Genomic DNA, 19,512 nt, shown 5'->3' on the forward strand with positions numbered 1-19,512 from the left:
CGCAAACAAGGCTGAAAATGAGGTGGCCGCGGCTCATTTTATAAAAGAAAAACAACTAGTCCACCAAGATTCTTGATCTTAAAAAAAACAAACACAAACTCTACGGATTAACTGTATGAGGCTAGCTCAAGCCTTTGGCAGGGATGCACAGAGACTGCACCAATCCAGTATCCACTTAAGATTTCTATATGGGATACTTTGACATGCGAGCACTAACCAAACATGCACTCCCCTGTAACACATACTTAACGCTTAATCCAGGCAAGACTGAGGCACTGTTAGTGGGTGGGTTCCTTGACTGGATGGATGGGATATGGCCTGCTCTGGATGGGATTACATTGAAGGAGCAGGAGTGTAATTTAGCAGAATTATTGATGCCTGAATCTCAAGTGACCTAGGTGGCCTTTTCTATCAGATTCAACTAGTAGCCCTGCTGCACCCGTCTAGACACGGAGAGCCTAACTTCTGTTTTAACCTCTAGGTAGAATTACTGCACTTAATTTTTATTTGTGGGAGGCAGCTATTCCTGATGTCCTATGCTTTCTCCACAATGTTTGAGATGTTTGGGAAAGGTGCACAGGTTTGCCTATGAATTCACTCTTATTAAGTAGGGCAAACTTACGAAAAACGAAAGAGTGGAACAGGAATCTCTCTTCCCCTATACACCTGCCGCAGCAAAAAGCTGCAGTGTCAGCCATGAAAGTTTCTTCTCTGGATTTTAAACCCAGATTATTTCAGCCCAAGGCATTTACTCAGGGTCCTAGCTGCTTCTGTAACTCCCCAGACAGCAGCCGGAAACATGTATATATATGTATGAGAAGGCTTATGCCATGCACTGTGGTACTGGAAGGAAGCTACCCAAACCACCTTTCTATCCCTAAATGTACAGGGCCTCACCCTCTCAAGATATGGGAACTAAGCAAGAACCAAGCAGCTTGGGTTCAGAGGGCAATGCTGATCTGGCAAAAGAAGGAAGGAAGGAAGGGGAAAGAAAGAAGGAAAAAGAAAGAAAGAAAGATGTTTCAAACAGGACCACTTATAAATCACTGCCAATAATTTTGTACGTGGACTGATTGCATAATTTTGTCTTATGAACGTAATCACTTGGATAGTCATTCCTGCTGCCAGGGGATAGTGGGGTTGAGGCTGGCATGCCGGTCACACAGATTGGCCAGACTGCACTTTTCAGGTGTCAGAAGCAGACTATTATCACATGCCCGTGTCTGTACATCATGCTGCTGTTGAAAGCACAAAATAACTCTTCAACCAGCTGACAACTCTAGTCAACAGCCCCTGTTAAAGTCATCCGTAGCTTTCTTCATCGCATGAATGAAGGCTGCAGGGCAGCTATTTCTCTCACGCGCTGGAGGAATGCTGCATCTATAGGCTGTACAAATGCCCTCCCCACATGGCAAGCAGCACTGTCAGATAAATGCAGAAGCAGCCACACTCCTTATAGCTGCTCCAATGCACCCGTTACTGCCGCACAACACACCACGAATACCACACACAGGCCAACCGGGGGGGGGGGAGTTCTCAAGAACCTCTGAGTTCAGGCCCCAAAGACCACAAGGCCACCCACAGAAGGTTTCAAGGGGAAGTCAAAACTCAAAGCAAGCAGCAAAGCAGAGTGTTTTTACTCGTACAGTATCTAGTACGAATCCTTTAAAACAAGTGTGTGTACTTGTATTTTCCTGTCTGGTCACCCAGATACAATTCTTAACCATCACGACAAGCAACCAGGGAAGCAGCTATTTACGAGACTGTTGAATACCTAACAACTCACTGGGCCACAAGAGATAAGAACATAAAGCGTTCATATTTCAATATGGATAGTTACAAAGCAGTTCATAGTTATAAAATGGGGGGGGGGTGTAAGCATCACACTGATGATTGGCATATTCTCTTTTTTCAAAAATTCACCCTTGCCTTAAAAAACGAACACACAATTCAATTTGGAAAATTGATTTTTGGACAAATTTTGAACAATTTTTCCTTATGCAAATATCACCTGGTTGGCGGCTAATAACAGTGTTATGAATGCTGCTCAAACCCTGCCGGCCATACTTTTTGTCAGGCAAAGCTTCCAGGTAATGATCTATTACATTTCACAAGGATCAGTGGCCAAGCTGTACCAGCTACATCTTTTTTAGAGAAATTACAGGTAAAGGCTAGGAAACAGTTGGGAGACTCCCCATGATTGGGACTAGTACACACAGAGAGAGGGGGGAGGGAGGGAGATGTAAGCTAGATCTGTGCGTGCAGGGAATACAGAGAAAGACTCAGAATGACAAAGAGATAGATTCAAGGTGCGTGAACAGAAGGCTTAGAATGGCCTTCTCTAAATTGGCGTATTCCAGCTGTTTTGGATTACAACTCCCATCATCCCTTGACCACTGGACAATGCTGGCTCGGACTGATGGGCATTGAAGTCAACTGAGGGCACCAGCTTGGGGAATGCTAATGGGGCACAGGTGTCTCACTCATGCGAGGTGGTGGATCTTCTGCTTGTAGAAGTGGTGAAGCCACTGCACTGTATATTTGTAAATAAACTCGAGGCAATCTCTACTAGCCAGGCCTCCTTCCAAAGGAAGCCAATCCCAGATAAACTAGCCATGCCTTCAAAAATTCTGACCAGTCGCAGAAATGGGAAGCACACAGCAATTTCCTTAGAATATCAGCAACAATACAGGAGCCATGCAGAAGACAATTTAAATACCCATGCATTTTTGACTGCACATGCCTTCCATGCACATGAGGTGACAAAACATAGCTACACACACACACACACACACACACACACACACACACACACACGAATAGGCTTAAACATGCAGCTGGGAAGATCTATGCATGTAATAAAATGCCAAGGCTTGTGATCCATGACCAAGTACAAAAACACAGCAGGTTTAGTGGAGCATAGGGCAGACCAAGCCACCAACGCAGTACTCGAAAGATCAAGTGCTAGGATCAGCAGACTGAAGGATCGTGGTCCTTCCTTTACAAATCCCCTAAAATGAAAAACAAAAACTTAATCCTTTCTTTCTCCAGCCCCACCCTGAGATCTTCTCGGCCAGCAGCATTAAAAGCTTGCTCAAGCAATTGATACATATAGTTTTGGACCTCAATCACCCCTATATGCAAACAGAATAAGCTAAAGGAGTTTATTCTTCCTGTTCTATTTTTCATTTGCTACAATTTCTTTTCCCACCCATCCCAGATAGGAAAACATAATGGGGGGGGGCCTTCACAACCAGCAACAAGGTCTGGGTAACAACTGTTATCTTCTCCGATGGGGTTGTTCCATAACAGATCGCCGCGCATACACACACACACACAGTCATACCTCTGGTTGCGTTCGGCACAGGTTACGAAAGTGCCGAACCTGGAAGTACCGGAAAGGGTTACTTCCGGGTTTGGCGCTTCTTGCATGTGCAGAAGCGTTGAATCGCGCCACGCATGTGCGCAGATTCGGCACTTCAGGTTGCGGACCTTTCAGGTTGCGAACGGGGCTCCGGAACGGATCCCGTTCGCAACCAGAGGTGCCATTGTATATATAATTAACTACAAAATCTCAGATTTTGCTTTAAATTGCTGTACCTTGACACTCCACCTTTACTGTGTTACTGACTCCCAAACTTTGGGATTGTTGAAATACAGACAACAAAGAATTAATCAATTTGAGTTGCGCAACTCAAATTGGGCCTATGTTTTTAAGCAAGGTGGACTAAAATCGCTTCTGGGGGGCCCCTGGGATTAGGGGCCCCGAAGCTTAAGCTTCATTAGTTTCATAGTGGATCCGCCCCTGCTCAAAGAACAGACAACGTAACACTGAACAAGATCCAGATTTTGCAAACTACACAGGTGCTGTTGCAAACTGTACTGATCAGAGCTAACACAAAGGTGGGACTATACTCAGTCGGCTCCTAAGAGTCCAGAGATACCACAGCGATTTAAAAGCCGCAGACTAGCTGATCTTAAACCTTTTGCTCCCAGGGTGGATCATGAAACCTTCTCAAGGAGGGCTGTGTGTATTATTTCAGACCTCTCTCAAAAGAGGCATAGGCTATGCGGTTCTCAAACCCTCTCATGATGTCATAATCTATTACAGGGCTTGTGAGGAGCACAAAAAGGTTTAAACCATTGACTGTAGGGGTGCCAGCAATGGGATCACTACTGGACATGTTTGTGGACTGCAGAGGCTGCAATATCACTGTGTGTGCTGAGGACGTACCCCATTGTGATGAGTTCATTGTCTTTACTTGTGCATGTGGACAGCGTGTGGGTGCCACTGCCAGTATGGACCCTGGTTGGTGGGTAGTACTGGCATTTCCAGGGATGCCTGCAAATTTCTCAACATTTTGCACCTTATGGAGTTGTTATTTTATCCTCTACCAGGCTGAGCATGCTTAGGCTGTGGGTCCGGCCATTCTGCTGGTTCCCCATCCAAAGGAGTACAGGATTGCTCCATAAATCCTTCCCCCCACCTCTCTTTTCCAGTGGAGAATTAGTCCCAAGGTCTGGGTCTTTGAAGGAACTTCACTGAAGCCAAGATACCGGTAGTTTAGCTCCAATTAGTGCCTGGATGGAAGACTACCGGAGAACCTTGACAGTGTGGAAGGTGGGAAATAAAATTTAATCAAACAGAAAAACATGATAAGTCAGTTTCAGTTTGATGAATGACACATACAACAATCATAGTCTCTCTAAGAATTTCCAGACAAGGAGCCTGTAACAAAAATGAAAGGTGTTGTGGAACCTTAAAAGCAATCTGTGGCCTTTCCTGGGTTTATCATTTACTTGAAGTGGGTAGGACTTGTTCCTTTCAAATATATTGATGGGTGAGCAATTTAAATAAAAACAGCAATAAACAAAACCTAATTGTAACGTCTCTGTTATTTGATTTGATTTTTACTGTGAGGCACTTGAGTGTAAGAATGAGACCAATAAATATAAATAATAATGTTACAGTGTAAGCTTTCACAGACTAGGGTCTTGTAGACTACAGTCTACCCTAACCCAACAAAACTGAGAAAATACTAAAATGTGTTAGCTTTTGAGGTGCCCCAGACACTCTCTTGTTCTTTTCTAAGGCTGACTCTTTTCAAGGCAAGACCAGTCGGCCAATACCAAATGCACTTTGACCAAGCCGTCAGAACTACTGCAGAGCCAAATTTTAAGTGTATGCTGCTACTGTATATAGCTGTAAATTAGAGACCACCGTTAACCAAGGGTGAAATTCATTTAGTCTGTGGGGAAGCTGTGCAATCATTATTTCCCTTCAGAGAGATGCATAATACACACCCCAAGGAGCGGAAACAGCAGGCCACGGGCATTTGGTATCATTTGAACAACATACTGGAGTCAGAAGAGTGTGTAGATGCAGAATCCTTTCTCATGTCTCAAGACACTTACCGTACAATTCAATCCAGATCCCCAATGAGCTAAAACACACATTTGAGAGTGCATCACGCAAAACAGGGAGATGCAAATGACCGGCTAGCATAACTTTCCCCAGTCTCTCTCCTACAAACATGGAGCCATCGTAATCTGACAGCGCTTAGTTTAGTTAGGACAAGAGAAAACAGTTGGCAGTTTTGCAGCTCAGGATGTATGTAAATGGGCACAGAAACCATCCCGTGTGTCACAATTTTGATGCTTGTTTGCATCAACCATGGGAATAAACAAAAAAGCAAGGCAAACAAGCACACCCTCAGTTCGGCAATATGCCAATACGAAACAGATTAGATAACAAAATCGAACCCAAATGATTATTATGGCTAAACAAAACCATACAGCACTGTAAACAAAATCAGGAAGGTGGGGGAAATGTATTTTCAGTCAGATCTCTTAAATGTAATGAATTGTTCAAATCCACCAATAGTGGTTCCTCATTTGTAAGTGCAACCACTTATCATAATCTCGGGGTCAAATACACAATAGATTCTTTTCCCCGCTCCAAGTAATAGGAAACAAGCAAAGTAGTCATCTGCTAGTTTATAAATGTCAAACCTCAGAGCTTAAGACCTCGAAACCAGTCATATTTCACTTCATAAAGTAATGTTTCTTAATTATTGTCACAATTCCAGATTTTTGACCGCTCAATTTCCAAGCCTTGATTCCAACAGCAACAAGCTCTAGGGAAGAAGGGGTTGGGGAATCCAGAAATGTTCAGACTACTTTATATCCCTACCCAACGCTGAATTTCATGCAGCTGCTTTAGGCTGAACTTATTCCCCATATTCTACACATGCAGAGGCAATGTCCTGTTTTAGGCACATATGAGCATCACGGAACAGGCATGTGTAGCAAAGGGTCCTCTGGGCTGACAGTATTTTGTGGGAGAGATTCACATGAGTACCGGAAAATTTAGGTTTACACAGTTCAAGTGGATTAAGAAACTCTGTTGGGCCACCATAACAAACCCATTTTTTAAAAACACCACCACCCTGCAGACCTTTTTCAGTTAGGAAAGTGATGAGGAAATGCACCGTGAAGCAAGGGATTGACAAATGACCAACATAAAGACTTATAAACACCCTGTAAGCAAATCAGAATCATTGTGTGCACTCTCCACCCAACGCTCACTGAAGACCAGACATAATCTAACAGGCTGTCTGGGGAGCCTGGCAACTGCATACATGTTTACTACGATATGCACAAGATACCCATTTTAGAACATAGCTTCAATCCTATACAGTACAGTACTGTATACACTTTCCTAGGTGTAAGCCCCACTGACCACCAAGACTTACTTCTTAATGAACTTGTACATCTCCAAACACTCATTACTTAAGTGATGCCTGAGAGGTGGGTACACCCACATTTGACCAAAAACCCCAGAGGGTTGGGCTACGGGTCAATGTTGGCTTTGGGTCAGCCACCCCTGAGAGGTACCACCTCCAACCCACAGGAACCAGCTCCAGATGGGCCATGCCGCAAGGGTGCTGCAGAAGAGAACCCAACATGTTTTCTCTAATTCTAACGCAGCTAGCAAATTACACATCCAAGGAAAAGTGGAACTTGGTTCTCGGTCTCTGTGTGCCATTATAAATTACTGGAGATACACCAAGGGGCAGCTCTTAAGAACAGTCAGCAGGGACTGTATAGCTAGAGGCATTCAGACTGCGTTCAGCAAGCCAGGAATGACCAGGCTTCTAGATAACTGGGAACAGCATGTTCTTGGGCAATGAAAACTTTCTACAGGCCCCACTAAAGAAGCTAAATGCTCCTCAGACCAGTCGTATTTCCCTCAGTTGTCTGGACAGTTTCATTCTCAGTCATGTACACTCCTCGTTTAGAATTCTTCTTTCTTGGAAGAATATAAATTAATCTAGACTCTGATTTCTTAGGGATTGCTAAAAGGATTGGCACCTGGCAAGTCCTGCGCTGAATTTGCACCCAGATGTGAAGACCTATTGGTAGAAAAGCTGCTCATTCAGTGCTAAATTGTAGGGTGCGGAGAAGAAATGGACTGGTTTCACTTCAATAGTAGGCCAGATTCATTTACATCTGATAAAAGTAATTGGGATGGATTACTACCCCACTTCAAACGCTGTGCTGATCCATAATCCTTTTTTACTCTGGATTTGGCACCATAATATTTTTTTTGGGGGGGGGGGAGGACTATAGTGGAATATAGCAATAAGTTTTCTCTGTGCTAGTTGCTTTCATAAAAAAAAAATCTGTTTGCAAATAATGCTGAAGTAATGCACTATATTCCACTATAGTTCCAGACCTGGCTTTTCTATTGTGTGGCAGCTGAAAGGCAACATGGAAATTAACAGTTAGAGAAACGCCATTAAAATGGAAGCGCCATTGCCATGTGAATGCAGCCTAAGAAAATCAAATGCTGCCTCCTTTTTTTAAAAAAACAAACAAACCTAAACATTAGTAACTTTTAGGTAAATAGATTTTGGCCTAACAAAGCCTAATCCAGCATTTTCACATCAACATATGAGAAAATATCTTGAGAATTTTATAAATAAATAACACATTGTATACAGCTGAGCTGCATTATATTTCATAACAAACCAGAGGAAGCACTGTTTTTACACAATGCATAGTTAACTTAGGGCATTCACTGGCAGAGGATGTGCTGAGGGCTACTGCTTTAGAGCCCTTGAAAGACACCAAGTTATCCAGACTCAGCTGAAATAATCATTAACAGTCCCATTAGCCATGATTGAGAAGCAATTTGTCACTGAATATCAGACACATGATGGGGGGGGGGGAGCTGTTGTATTAATGTCCCACATGGAGACTTCCCAGAGGCATCTGGGAAGTTCACTACTTGGAAACAGGCCTCTCCCCCCCCTTATGTTTCTAAGATCACTTAGTGGGATGTTCTGCGGGGATTTTTTGTTCTTTCATGGGAAAATGAATGAAGCCAATGGAAGCTCATTTTCCTCCCAATTCTCAGGCTTCAAAGCATTTGGTGCACCTGAGTGAAAGGGAACTAAGCTGCATAACAGTTTGAGAAAAGATTACTGGCAGATCCACACCACACCATATATTTAAACCATATCTGACCCCCCACATTAAAAACACATGGCTCTCCACCCCCCTGAGAATCCAGGGAACTAGTTTTTAATGGTTACAGTGGTACCTCGGGTTACGTACCCGATCCGTTCCGGGGTGCCGTCCGTACCTCGAAAAGTACGTAACCCTAGCATCCATTTTGCGCATGCGCAAAGCTCGATATCGCGCTTCTGCGCATACGCAGACCGCACAGACATGCGCAGAAGCGTCCGCGCACTGAAAAACACTTCCGGGTTACCGGAGTACGTAACCCGAAAATACGTAAGCCGAAGCAGACGTAACCCAAGGTACGACTGTATATGAATTGTACCTCTATGAGTGGGAAAACTACAGCTCCCAGGATTCTTTGGGAGAGGTCATGTGCTTTAAGTGTATGGTGTGGACCTGTCCTAAGTGAGTGGTGCATGTGTTATTACAAAGCATCACGTGATTCCACTACAGTCTCAAACCTAGAAAACACACAAAGCTCCTATGGAGAACCTCTAACCCCCAAGTATAATTCTATAACAGCTTGGTACGGTACATCCTCCAAGAGAGACAAGAAAAGGCTCCAACGAGCTGTAAGAATTGCAGAAAGGGTAATTGGTGTTAGCTTGCCTTCAATAGAGACAATTTATGCTACCCGAGTTAGGAAGAGAGCAGAGAGAATTGTAGCAGATCCTTTACATCCCGGTCATCATCTGCTTGATTTACTTCCATTTACTACAGGACTTCATATACAAAATCGGCCAGGCACAAGAATAGTTTTTTCCCTTGTGCCATTAAATTGTTAAATTCATAGTTGTATAGCTTAAGGGGAGGTAAGATATGGGTGGGGTTTCTTTGCTTCTTTGTATTGTGAGAGGAACAGTGTCTGTATGTTTACATTGCAATGTAGCCGAAACAAATTCCAAGTATGTTGGAAAATGTACTTGGCCAATAATAAATTATTCCTATTATTCCTATTCCTATTGTTAAGTGTTGCAGTAGGTCAGTGTAATAAAGGAGGCAACAAGGACCCCTAAAATGTGAACAGCCACCTAAATTCAATGCAACCATTCCATTTACACTGAGGTAATGCAACACCTTAAACTAATCTGGAGAAATGGCATTAAAAACTAAAACTGCCATCCTTTACCCAAATACTTGTATCTGGAACAAGATATTAAGCAAGGTTACGATAACATATGCCCCGGGTTCACATCCAGGACCAGGATGCAACTTAATAATTAGTTTTTTTTTTATTAAAACAAAGACTTTACACCTGAATTTATTTTACCACAAATCCTCATCAGGAAGCAATTTACAAAATCTATAAACACCAATCATTCTTGGTTTGTAAATTACTTCAAATTATATCAAGATAACAACTCAGAATGCCCAGATACGGTGGATATGTTTTTGACCAACAGAAATACAAGATTTCTTTCTTTCCTGGGTACAGTGGAAAAATGATTATAAATAGGGCTAGCACACTGGAGGAATTGATACACACACACACCCATCACAATTAACATTATTTTTGCACCTGCTGTTCCCTGCAAAAACAAAACAAAGATAGAACAGGAAAGAAAAACAAACGTTAGTACATATTCCTTTATATACTGAAGTTTGCAATTAGCAGCCACTTTTCTCACTGACCGCACAAACCTTTTTATGAAGCCATCTGTCTGCTAATTAACCTATCGCTTCTTCCCTGCTCTCCCCTCCCCACCTTTTATTTTTGGTACCGGGCATTTGTATTTGAAAGATGTATCTGGGGAAAGTGACTTTTTTTTTTAACAATTCCAACCAACTTTTTTTTAAAAAAGCATAACCTTCTTTCAACTAAAACGAAGACATAGCTTAACTTTTTTCTTTGGGAGAGGAACCCTTCTCTCATTCCCCAAATGTTCCAAGGTTTCTAAACAGCAAAACTGCCAAAGAAAAGGCAGTTTGCACAACTTCATTTATATAGCACTTGTTCACACTGGGTGATTAGCACAACCCAAACTGATTACTACTGTATGTGCAGGGCAGCCATCACAGATCTCCCTCCACAGATACCAATTTGTGTCTCCTCACCTCACTTTGACACACAACATTTCAGAGCAGCTCAGCTGGTAGAGCATGACACTCTTGATCTTAGGGTCGTGGGTTCAAGTCCCACGTTGGGCATTGCAGGAGGGGTTGGACAAGGTGCTCCCTTCCGATACTATGCTTCTATGATGGTCATCACTGTACTTCAGGGCTTTCCTCCGTGCCTAGTTCCGCACATCTAATTCCTCCGCCAGATCATATACCTGAGGACCACCGGCCCTGCTCGCGTGTAATACAAAACGAGAGTGCGTGAACCGCCTCTGGGCAAGTTTTGCAGCGAAACCACAACAAGAAGCTGTTGGAACCAAGACGCTGCACAAGTACCTATGGGCAACCCGGCTGCAGAAAGGATGCACCAATTAAAAGGGTAACGCCGAGGGTTTAAGTGCGTGGGAGGAAAGGTCCTGCGACCCCCCCCATCCCCCCACCCCGAAGCGGCGGGCGGCTGCCCCCAGCTAGGGAACAGAAAGGGAGAACTTTGCCGCGGGCCCGGCCCTCTCGCCGTCCCCAAGCGCCTCCCCGAGCCCGGCTTCCTGAAGAGCGCCGAAGGGGCGGGGCGGGGCGGCCGCGCCGGGTCAGCAAGAGTAGGTGCGCTCTTGGGGAGGCGGCGCGAATCGCCTCGGTCCTTCTCCGCTTCCTGAGCGGGGTTGGCCCAAAGGGAATCCCCAGTCTGACGCGCAAGGCGTCAATCCCCAGAACTGGCACGCAGGCACGGGCTCCGGCTTGGCAGGGCTAAGCAGCCGCTCTGCCCTCCAACCGCCCGCGGGGCTTTCTCCTCGCAAGTCGACGCTGGGAAGCAGACACTCGAAGGGCGCTAGGACCTGGAGAAAAGCCACGCCGAGCTCAACCCCGACCTCCTCCCCTTCCCCACCCCCCCCCACCCCGCTTCCGAGCCACCAAGGAAGTAGGCAGGCTGGCGCGGTCATGGTCGCCAGACACTCCGGCAGCGATGCCCCAGCAGGGAGAAAGAGAGAGACACAGACCCACCAATGCCCAATGCGCACGAACATGCCCAGAGCCTCCATCTGCAGCAGGTGATCGGGCCCCACCTGCGCGCGCGGCGCTCGCGAGGAGCCCCCCCCACCCCCGACCCGATTGCCTCCCCAGCCCCGTTACTCACATCGTCGAACAAGGATCCCACGTTGGCCGTCACGAGCAAGATCCCGGTGTTGGCGGCAGTCCCTTTCATCGCCATGATCCTGGCCCAAAATAGTATTCTCTGTGCGCGCGCGTTTGTATATATTTAAATAGACGACGAAGCAGCACCCCCACCTCCAAATTGCACGAAAATAATCACGGGCAGGGAGGCCAGCGGGCCGTGCACTCCGCCGGCAGGGGGGGGGGGAGGAGTCCGAGGGAAGTTCGCCCAAGTGCTCGCCTCGGGTGGGCTTCTGCAGAGGAGCTTCCCGCGCCTTACGCGCCAGCTGGCGGCGCCCCAGCGGAGGGAGGAGACCCTCGCACTTCTCCCGCCGGGGGCAGCAGGGGCGCCGGCATCCGGGCTGAGCGCCCCGTCTCAGGCTGGCCGCGCTGGCTGGCTGGCTCCCTCCTCGCTGCTGTTGCTACTGCTGCAGCCGCCGCCTCGTCGGGCAGGAGGGGAGAGCGGACTTCGCTCTTAAATCGCCCCCTTCCCAGCCATTCGGCTCCGGCTGGGAAAGTTCCTCCTGGCGCTGGCGCTGGCCGTTGGTGCTGCCGGATCCTTGTGCATGGCAAAGCCCTCCAGAAATACAAAGGAAACTCTTCGGCGGAGGGAGGGAGGGAGGGAGGAAGGAAAGCAAGCAAGCAAGGGGGCAGTGCCCGGCGGCGGCGTCCTCGCTTCCAGGGGGGCAGCAGCCCAGGGAGAGGAACCGCTCGATGCAGCCGGAGAAGCCACCCCTCCTCTTCCTCGTCCTCCTCCTCCTCCTCCTCCTCCCAGCCTTTGCCTGCAATAACAGAAAGAGGAGCAGCAGCCGCGACGACTAGATCTCTGCACTCCTCTGACGTCACGGGCCTGACACGGCTCGTCTTAAAAGGGCGACGGCGCTCCGCTAGAGAGGCTCGACCGAGCAGTCCCCAGCCACAGGCTTCTTCTTCGACGTTGGAGGCGGGGGGGCGACAGAAACGTGCTTCGAGTGCAGGGGGTTGCGAGGGGAGGGAGAGGTTGGCCTGCGGTTGCTTTTGCTGCACTGAAGTGGGGGGGGGGCTGTGTGTTTGTGTCTCTGTGTGTAATCGGCGGAGGGTTTCTTCAGCTTCGCGCCTTCGGAAGAGGCAGCGAATTACGCAACTCGCGCGGCTGTGGAACTGGCGACTGCAACACCGGGTCGGATGTGTTTAACGCAGGAGCACGCTGCCCGATTGTTGAACATTTCCATACGCTCGTGTGCTTTTGAATGGCAGATGAAACTTATCCGCCACCCGTTTCAACGCATGTTTTTTCTCTCCATGTGAATCTACATAATATTAACTTGGGCTTCTGCGTCCTACACTAAAGTCGGGGGGGGGGGCACACCGTGCTGTTTCGACGTTAGTGTAGCACTCAGTTAAAAAAGAGATCTCCAGGACAGGACATCTGGTTTCCTGTTGCCTCTGCATAAACAGATGACATCATTGCAGTGATGTTCTCAATATTCAGGGAATTAATTAAGGGTCGTATAATACAGTTTCGATATATAGAAGCAGGGGAAACTGCTTGAGACTGAGTCATTATAATCTGACTGGAATCCACTCTTCAGATCTCAGGCACTGGTCACTGCCAATCCTACCTAAAACTCCTGGGGATTGAACCCGGTACTTTCTGCATGTGAAGGAGATGCTCAGTGGCAACTGAGCTACAATTCCTTTTGTTTCATATACCTATGGAAAAAGAAGGGCTTCCTGACTCCCAAGAAAAGGCGTATAGAGACATGACAGGCATAGAGACAACGCTCTACCAGCCCTGTCCTAAAATATTTGCAGCCCAGTTCTATGCAAATGCCTTTGATGGACTTAACTAGCCATAGTAGATTCTGAATGCAGGAGCTCATCCTGAGAGCCCCCACAGCTGTACACAATATCTCCATATATATGCACACACACCCTCACAATAACACAATCCCCTGATATACAAGGATCAGCTGGCAGCCATCAAATAGAGGTCCAGCAAAGGGTGGTATCACAGTGCTTTTGTGTGCTTGAATTTCTGGTCACCTCTGATCAGCCATGTCCCATGATTACAGTACCGAGCATCACTGACTAGGAGAAAGTTCCACTGAATTCATGGTGATTGCTTTAGTTAGAAATGCAACCGATCTTGCAAACAAGTAGGAACCCCATCAAAGGAAAGGAAAGAACTAACAAACTATTATTCTGCCCACCACACATACTCAGCTTGATTTTCCCTGTTATAATCTGTTTTACTGTCACAGTAAAACTTGAAAGCCTTATTATCACCTCTGGCAGATGAAGTATCATCTGCACTGGCAGATGAAGTAATTGCTCCTGCTCTCAGAGTTCCTGTATTCCCATGTTCCTGCTCTGCTACACCACTGATAAATAAGGTTGCAGTCCTTTACTCATCTCATTACGCTCAATGGAGCTCACTTCTGAGTAGATATGCATGGGATTGCACTGCATGTCTCATTGCAGGGCCCTAGTCAGAAACAAATCCTGTTAGTTCTTTTTTGGAGCCTAAAGCAGTCAACAAGGCAGCTCAAGCACTGCTCATACATTATGTGTGTTTAGGGATCTATATGAATAATAGGAGGCAGAACCTGATCACAGAAAGCACCTATAGCGCCACCTACTTCTGGCACTCCTTTGCAGACACTCATACTGAATACATGGCTATCTTACCCTGTGACTCATCTGGAACCTGACATTTTTATGGACTGTAGAACATCATGCCTTGTGCACAAATTCAAGGTAAATTTGGCTCTGTTTTGCCATAACTTTTTGTTATTGGGTACAGAATGAAACAATTCAAACTACCTATTAAAAGACTAAAGAAACACATGGGAGTCTTGGTCTACTGACCACAGAGAGGCGTTTAAACCCAATTTATACAGGCTGATAGTTTTCTATCTTCCATTATGTATCTGGCAGTTGTGCCCTATTCAGCCATAGAATCAAGCACAAGTCTACATTCCATTGACATCAGCACAAGTGCTTGGAAAAACCAGTCTTGGAAAAACCCAGGGCTCTTAAATAGTTGCCTGGAGGGGTTTAGCTGTCCTTTCACATTTATAGTCCTAGTAGTCAGTATACACATCTAGAGTTCACACTAAATACATTACTTCTGGTAAATAAGCCACCATAGCCGCTAGAAGGCTGTTAAAATTTGGGTCCCGGACTTTTTAGACTCATCTACCCATGTACTGTCTGAAAGCAAAGGGGTGCACTGGTTGACAGATGTGAAATATATTGGCATTATTTTCACATCTCCTACCCCACTGTAACAAATGCAAACACCACCTCCTGACACCATCTGGCTGGCCTTGGATGTAGAAGTGGTAGCATTTCAGAGAAAGCTACCTTGGAGGTCCTGTCATCAGGATCCTACTACCAACCTAAATTGGCCTTCAAAGAACTCATGACTACATTTCCTGATGCCATTGGTGCCAACATGCACCACAACCACTGACTTCTCCCTAGCATTACATATCAGGCCATCTAGGCAACAACCTTTCTACCAGGCAGGCAATCTGCACTGTGGTCTTTATGTTCACCAGACACCCAAGTACATGCGTCCTTCCTGATAAAATCACACATTACCAGGATCGCTCCCCTGCCCCAGCGGAGTATCCTTGGAATGAGGGGGTAGCTGTTTATCCCTCAAGGAATCAGTCCCTTGTAAGGGAACGTTTCTTTTGTCCTCAGAGTGACATTCTCCTTCCAAGAAACCTTGATTTCTTCCCTGACCGTAGGGGAAATGTCACGGGGTGGGACACAGCTATAACATCTCTGAACGCCTCATACACCACCGTCTCTGCCTCTCTTAGCTTTCTCAGGTCTGGCACCTTGACCTCAAGGGAACAAATGTGTTCTCAGAAAGCCAGGAGCTTCTTGCTCCTTGGACACCCATGACCTCTGTCCAACAAGGAGAGATGGTCATGCAAAACAGAATAATACCCCAGTGCCCCTCTTGGCATAACTGTGTTTGCACTTTTAAGGGTTTTTTTATTGAGAGTATGGTGGAGGGGGGTTAATGGAAGGAGAGGTGAGTGGCCTGTACCCTAGGCCTCCTCACCCTGCTGCCAAACTCACACATCTGCCTAACTCACCTTGGTGCTAGGGCTGCCGTTAGTGGGTTCCCCTTGTTAGGTTGCCCTACACAGACTGGCAGCCGCTCTCCAAGGTTTCAGGAAGGAGTTTTCCTGAAGATGCCAGCGATTGAACTTGGGATCTTTCACATGCAAGGCAGATGCTAAACCACTCTGATTAGATACCCTCACAGCATATCAATACTATTCAGTCCATCAGAGAGACGGTGTGTGAGCCCTTAAGAAAGGAAAGGGAAAAAAGACCCACATTCTAAAGGAATTCCTTTCATCATCTCCACACGTAACTCCGTGTCCTGCAGTATTCCTTGCCTTGTAATCAATAATTTGAGTCATGGGCACGTAGTTCCAGAATTAGTTTGAATTCTTTATATATAAATCCTTTTCATATATTAAAAATTACAGAAAGAGTGGGAGAGGTTCTTGGTGCTGTTGGGTTCCAGAGGTTCTTAGATCTTTTATTCCTTTTCAGAATATTTTCAGAGTCAGAAATATGAAACAAGCCATGGCACTGATCGCTAGCTTCACACATAAGCAAACCATGGAGGTGGGCTGTTGCATATTTTAAAAGCAAAGGGCTGAGTTGTTAATGTTATAATGATGTTGTCGTGCAGCGGATCTTCAATTCAAACAAGGGAAACTTTTGAGAAATAGCAATTCTCTTATGTGTGGGGTTTTTTTGGGGGGGGGGGTTTCCTATGCCATTTGAAGGTCTGATAAAGTAAGCACTCCTTTACATACTATGATGTCCCAGCACCATCACATTAGACTTTATTGTCATTTCTCTTTTTGTTAAGTTGATAATTTAATGCTTTTATCAGAATTATTTTTACAGAGGCCATTTCATATTGACTAACAAGTGCAAGTCTCTCTCTCTCTCTCTCTCTCTCTCTCCAGTGTTGTAGCATTTATTTATTTGTTTGTTTGTTTGTTTGCTTGCTTGCTTGCTTGCCACCCACCCACCCACCCACCCACCCACCTGACTGGGCTGCCTCAGCCGCTCTGGGTGGCTTTCAACAAATTAAACCACCAAGCACAGTAAAACACCAAACATTAAAAACTTTTCTATGCAGGGCTGCCTTCAGATGTCTTCTAAAAGTCAGATAGTTGTTTATTTCCTTGACATCTGCTGGGTGGGCGTTCCACAGGGAGGGCGCCACTACCGAGAAGGCCCTCTGCCTGGTTCCCTGTAACCTCACTGCTCCTGCGTGATGGTTTATTGTATGTTTCCTCAACCTGGTGCCCTCTAGCTGCCACTGGACTACCACTTAGGGGAGAACCACTGCCAATCTGTGTAGACAATGCTGAGCTAGATGGACAGGTAGTCTGGCTTGCTGTAAGGTGTGGGCCATGCCCAATGTGACAGGTGGGAGTTGTATTGTATTACATCTGGAGGGCAGCAGGTTGGTGAAGACTGGTTATTGTATTGCATTCAATGGGTCTTAAGAGTAAGTTCAGCTGATTTCAACTCAGCAACTGATTAAACAGACATATTATATACTTTGATAAATCGATGAAGCAATTTCAAAGATCAAGGGATATTACATGAGGATTTTCTGCTTTGACTTCCTTTTCATTTCCCCTTCTTTTTATTTTCTTATCAAAAATGCTGTATAGGTTGCTTAGCTTAGTGACTAATAAAAGGGAACTCCACACACACACACACACACACACACACACACGACAGTCGCAAGCCCTGTCCTCCAGGCAATGGTACTGAACTATCACTGTGGCTGCACTTGCAAGACTTTGCCCCATAGGATGTTCCCAAGAGCAGCTATAACATACCAATTCTCATTTTTCACACTCTTAAGGCCAAAGCACGAAACCCAGTTACTAAGGCATATGCCTATTGGACTTAATAAAACTTACTTCCGAGTGCAACATCTGTAGGATCGCTCTGTAACTAACTGCACACTATTCAGATGGTGGAAAGATGGATGCATCCCATTTATTTGGCATGTGTTTATTGGTGCTTTGGTGATTCTGTTTCCTGCAACTGTGAGGACAGCATCTGGGCTGCAAGAGTGTGGTTTTGCTATAAACACCCTGTACAATAAGACCACAGGCTAGCATATATTACTACCAATATCCTCCTCCGCACCTGCCAATGTCTTGCAGTGCCATTGTATTCATATCCACTAAGCGAGTTTGTGTAAGTATCAAATTGCCATTTTAGTAGATCATCTCTTATGCATTCTAATCCACTTTCCTTTCGACTGAAATGTATTAAATGGGCTGCACTCAACGCCGCTGTTCCACTTGAGAAACATACTTCTGCTTGTGCAGTGGAATTTCTCCTTCTCCTCCTCCCCCATGAAGCTTCCTTGTGCACCCTCAAATTCTGTTCCAGAGAGTTGGGGAACCCTCCAGAGCATATTTTGGGGGGTGCTAAGGGTGGATAAAGGGAAGGGGAAACCCCATAGTGTGAGCAGACCTTTGCTCATGCAGCGCCAGATGCAAACCAATGTGTTAAAATGCTCTTAGACTGAGTTGGTGTTCATTTAGAAGGGTGGGGATACTAGATTTAAGATTTAAGATTTAAGATTTAAGATTTATTTATTGTCATTGTCTGTATATACACAGTATACACAACAACGAAAATCAAACACCCAAAGACCGGATTTACCATACACATTTGCACATATCTCCAACACTCTCATCCTTATTAAAACATAATCTATTAAAACATAACATAATCCAGAGTATAACATAACCTATTAAAAGCATAGCATAACCTAAGAGCCTGTCTCATTCCTTACTACTCACTGCTTACTATTACTAAACCTGTAAACCAAAAGCTTCTTGCCTTTCTGCAAGTCTGATAGGAGTGTTTTCTGCTATGTCTTAACTGTTGGGATTTCACAAATAGCCTTGTTATGTTACCAGCTATACTATTATAGATGGTCGAAACAAACAAACAAAAAATCCTTCCAGTAGCACCTTAGAGACCAACTAAGTTTGTTATTGGTATGAGCTTCCGTGTGCTGAAGTGTGCATGCACACAAAAGCTCATACCAATAACAAACTTAGTTGGTCTCTAAGGTGCTACTGGAAGGAATTTATTTATTTTTTATTTTGTTTCAACTATGGCAGACCAACATGGCTACCTACCTGTAACTATTATAGAGGGTGTTATGTTGTAATTCAAACTGCATAGTAAATATCTCACATACCCCTTCTCCGGCAAAACAACATATATTCATATACACTTTTATTAAACCACCCAGAGTCCCATCTTGACTCGAAGGTTCAGGAAACTAATTCTACATTATCTGATCAACTTTTACTACCAGCAGTTTGGGAGCAACGTATATACTTAAGGAGCTGTTCAGCAAGACAACTGAAATCCTCATAGAAAGGCAAAAGTGGGGTCGGCAACAAAATGTGGCAGCATGGAATGTTCTCCATTCAGGATTCCAGCTACTCCATTCCATTCTCCCCATTGTCTGTCCTTCCTCAATAGGAACTCAGCATTTTGTAGCTCAGTCCTCATTGAACAATTGCAAGTGGGAGTACATTCCCTTAGTACATTCCCTTTTCTAACTAAAGGCAAATACCTTGTAGCTAAAACATATTGTTCCTTCTAAACTGTACCCTACTAAGTTTAACCACTCATGGGGCTCCTGGACCCATGTGTTGCATTGGCCAGCATCCTTCATCCTCTGGATTTACCAATGAA

General features: G+C 45.3%; 1 protein-coding gene across 4 annotated transcripts in view; it reads right to left on the minus strand.

The window, feature by feature from the left end:
- Positions 1-11,887, minus strand: part of INPP5A (inositol polyphosphate-5-phosphatase A) — a 234,576-nt gene extending 222,689 nt beyond the window's left edge. For 2 of the 4 annotated variants that reach the window (XM_033149334.1, XM_033149336.1), the window contains exon 1: positions 11,720-11,887. In XM_033149334.1, coding sequence (XP_033005225.1) covers positions 11,720-11,794 — 75 coding nt within the window. In that variant the 5' untranslated portion in view covers positions 11,795-11,887. The remainder of the gene's footprint in view (positions 1-11,719) is intronic. The other 2 variants (XM_033149337.1, XM_033149335.1) reach the window with 1 other exon arrangement.
- Between the last annotated feature and the right edge of the window lie 7,625 nt (positions 11,888-19,512).

The sequence above is a fragment of the Lacerta agilis genome, chromosome 5 (assembly GCF_009819535.1).
Source record: "Lacerta agilis isolate rLacAgi1 chromosome 5, rLacAgi1.pri, whole genome shotgun sequence".
NCBI lineage: Eukaryota > Metazoa > Chordata > Lepidosauria > Squamata > Lacertidae > Lacerta > Lacerta agilis.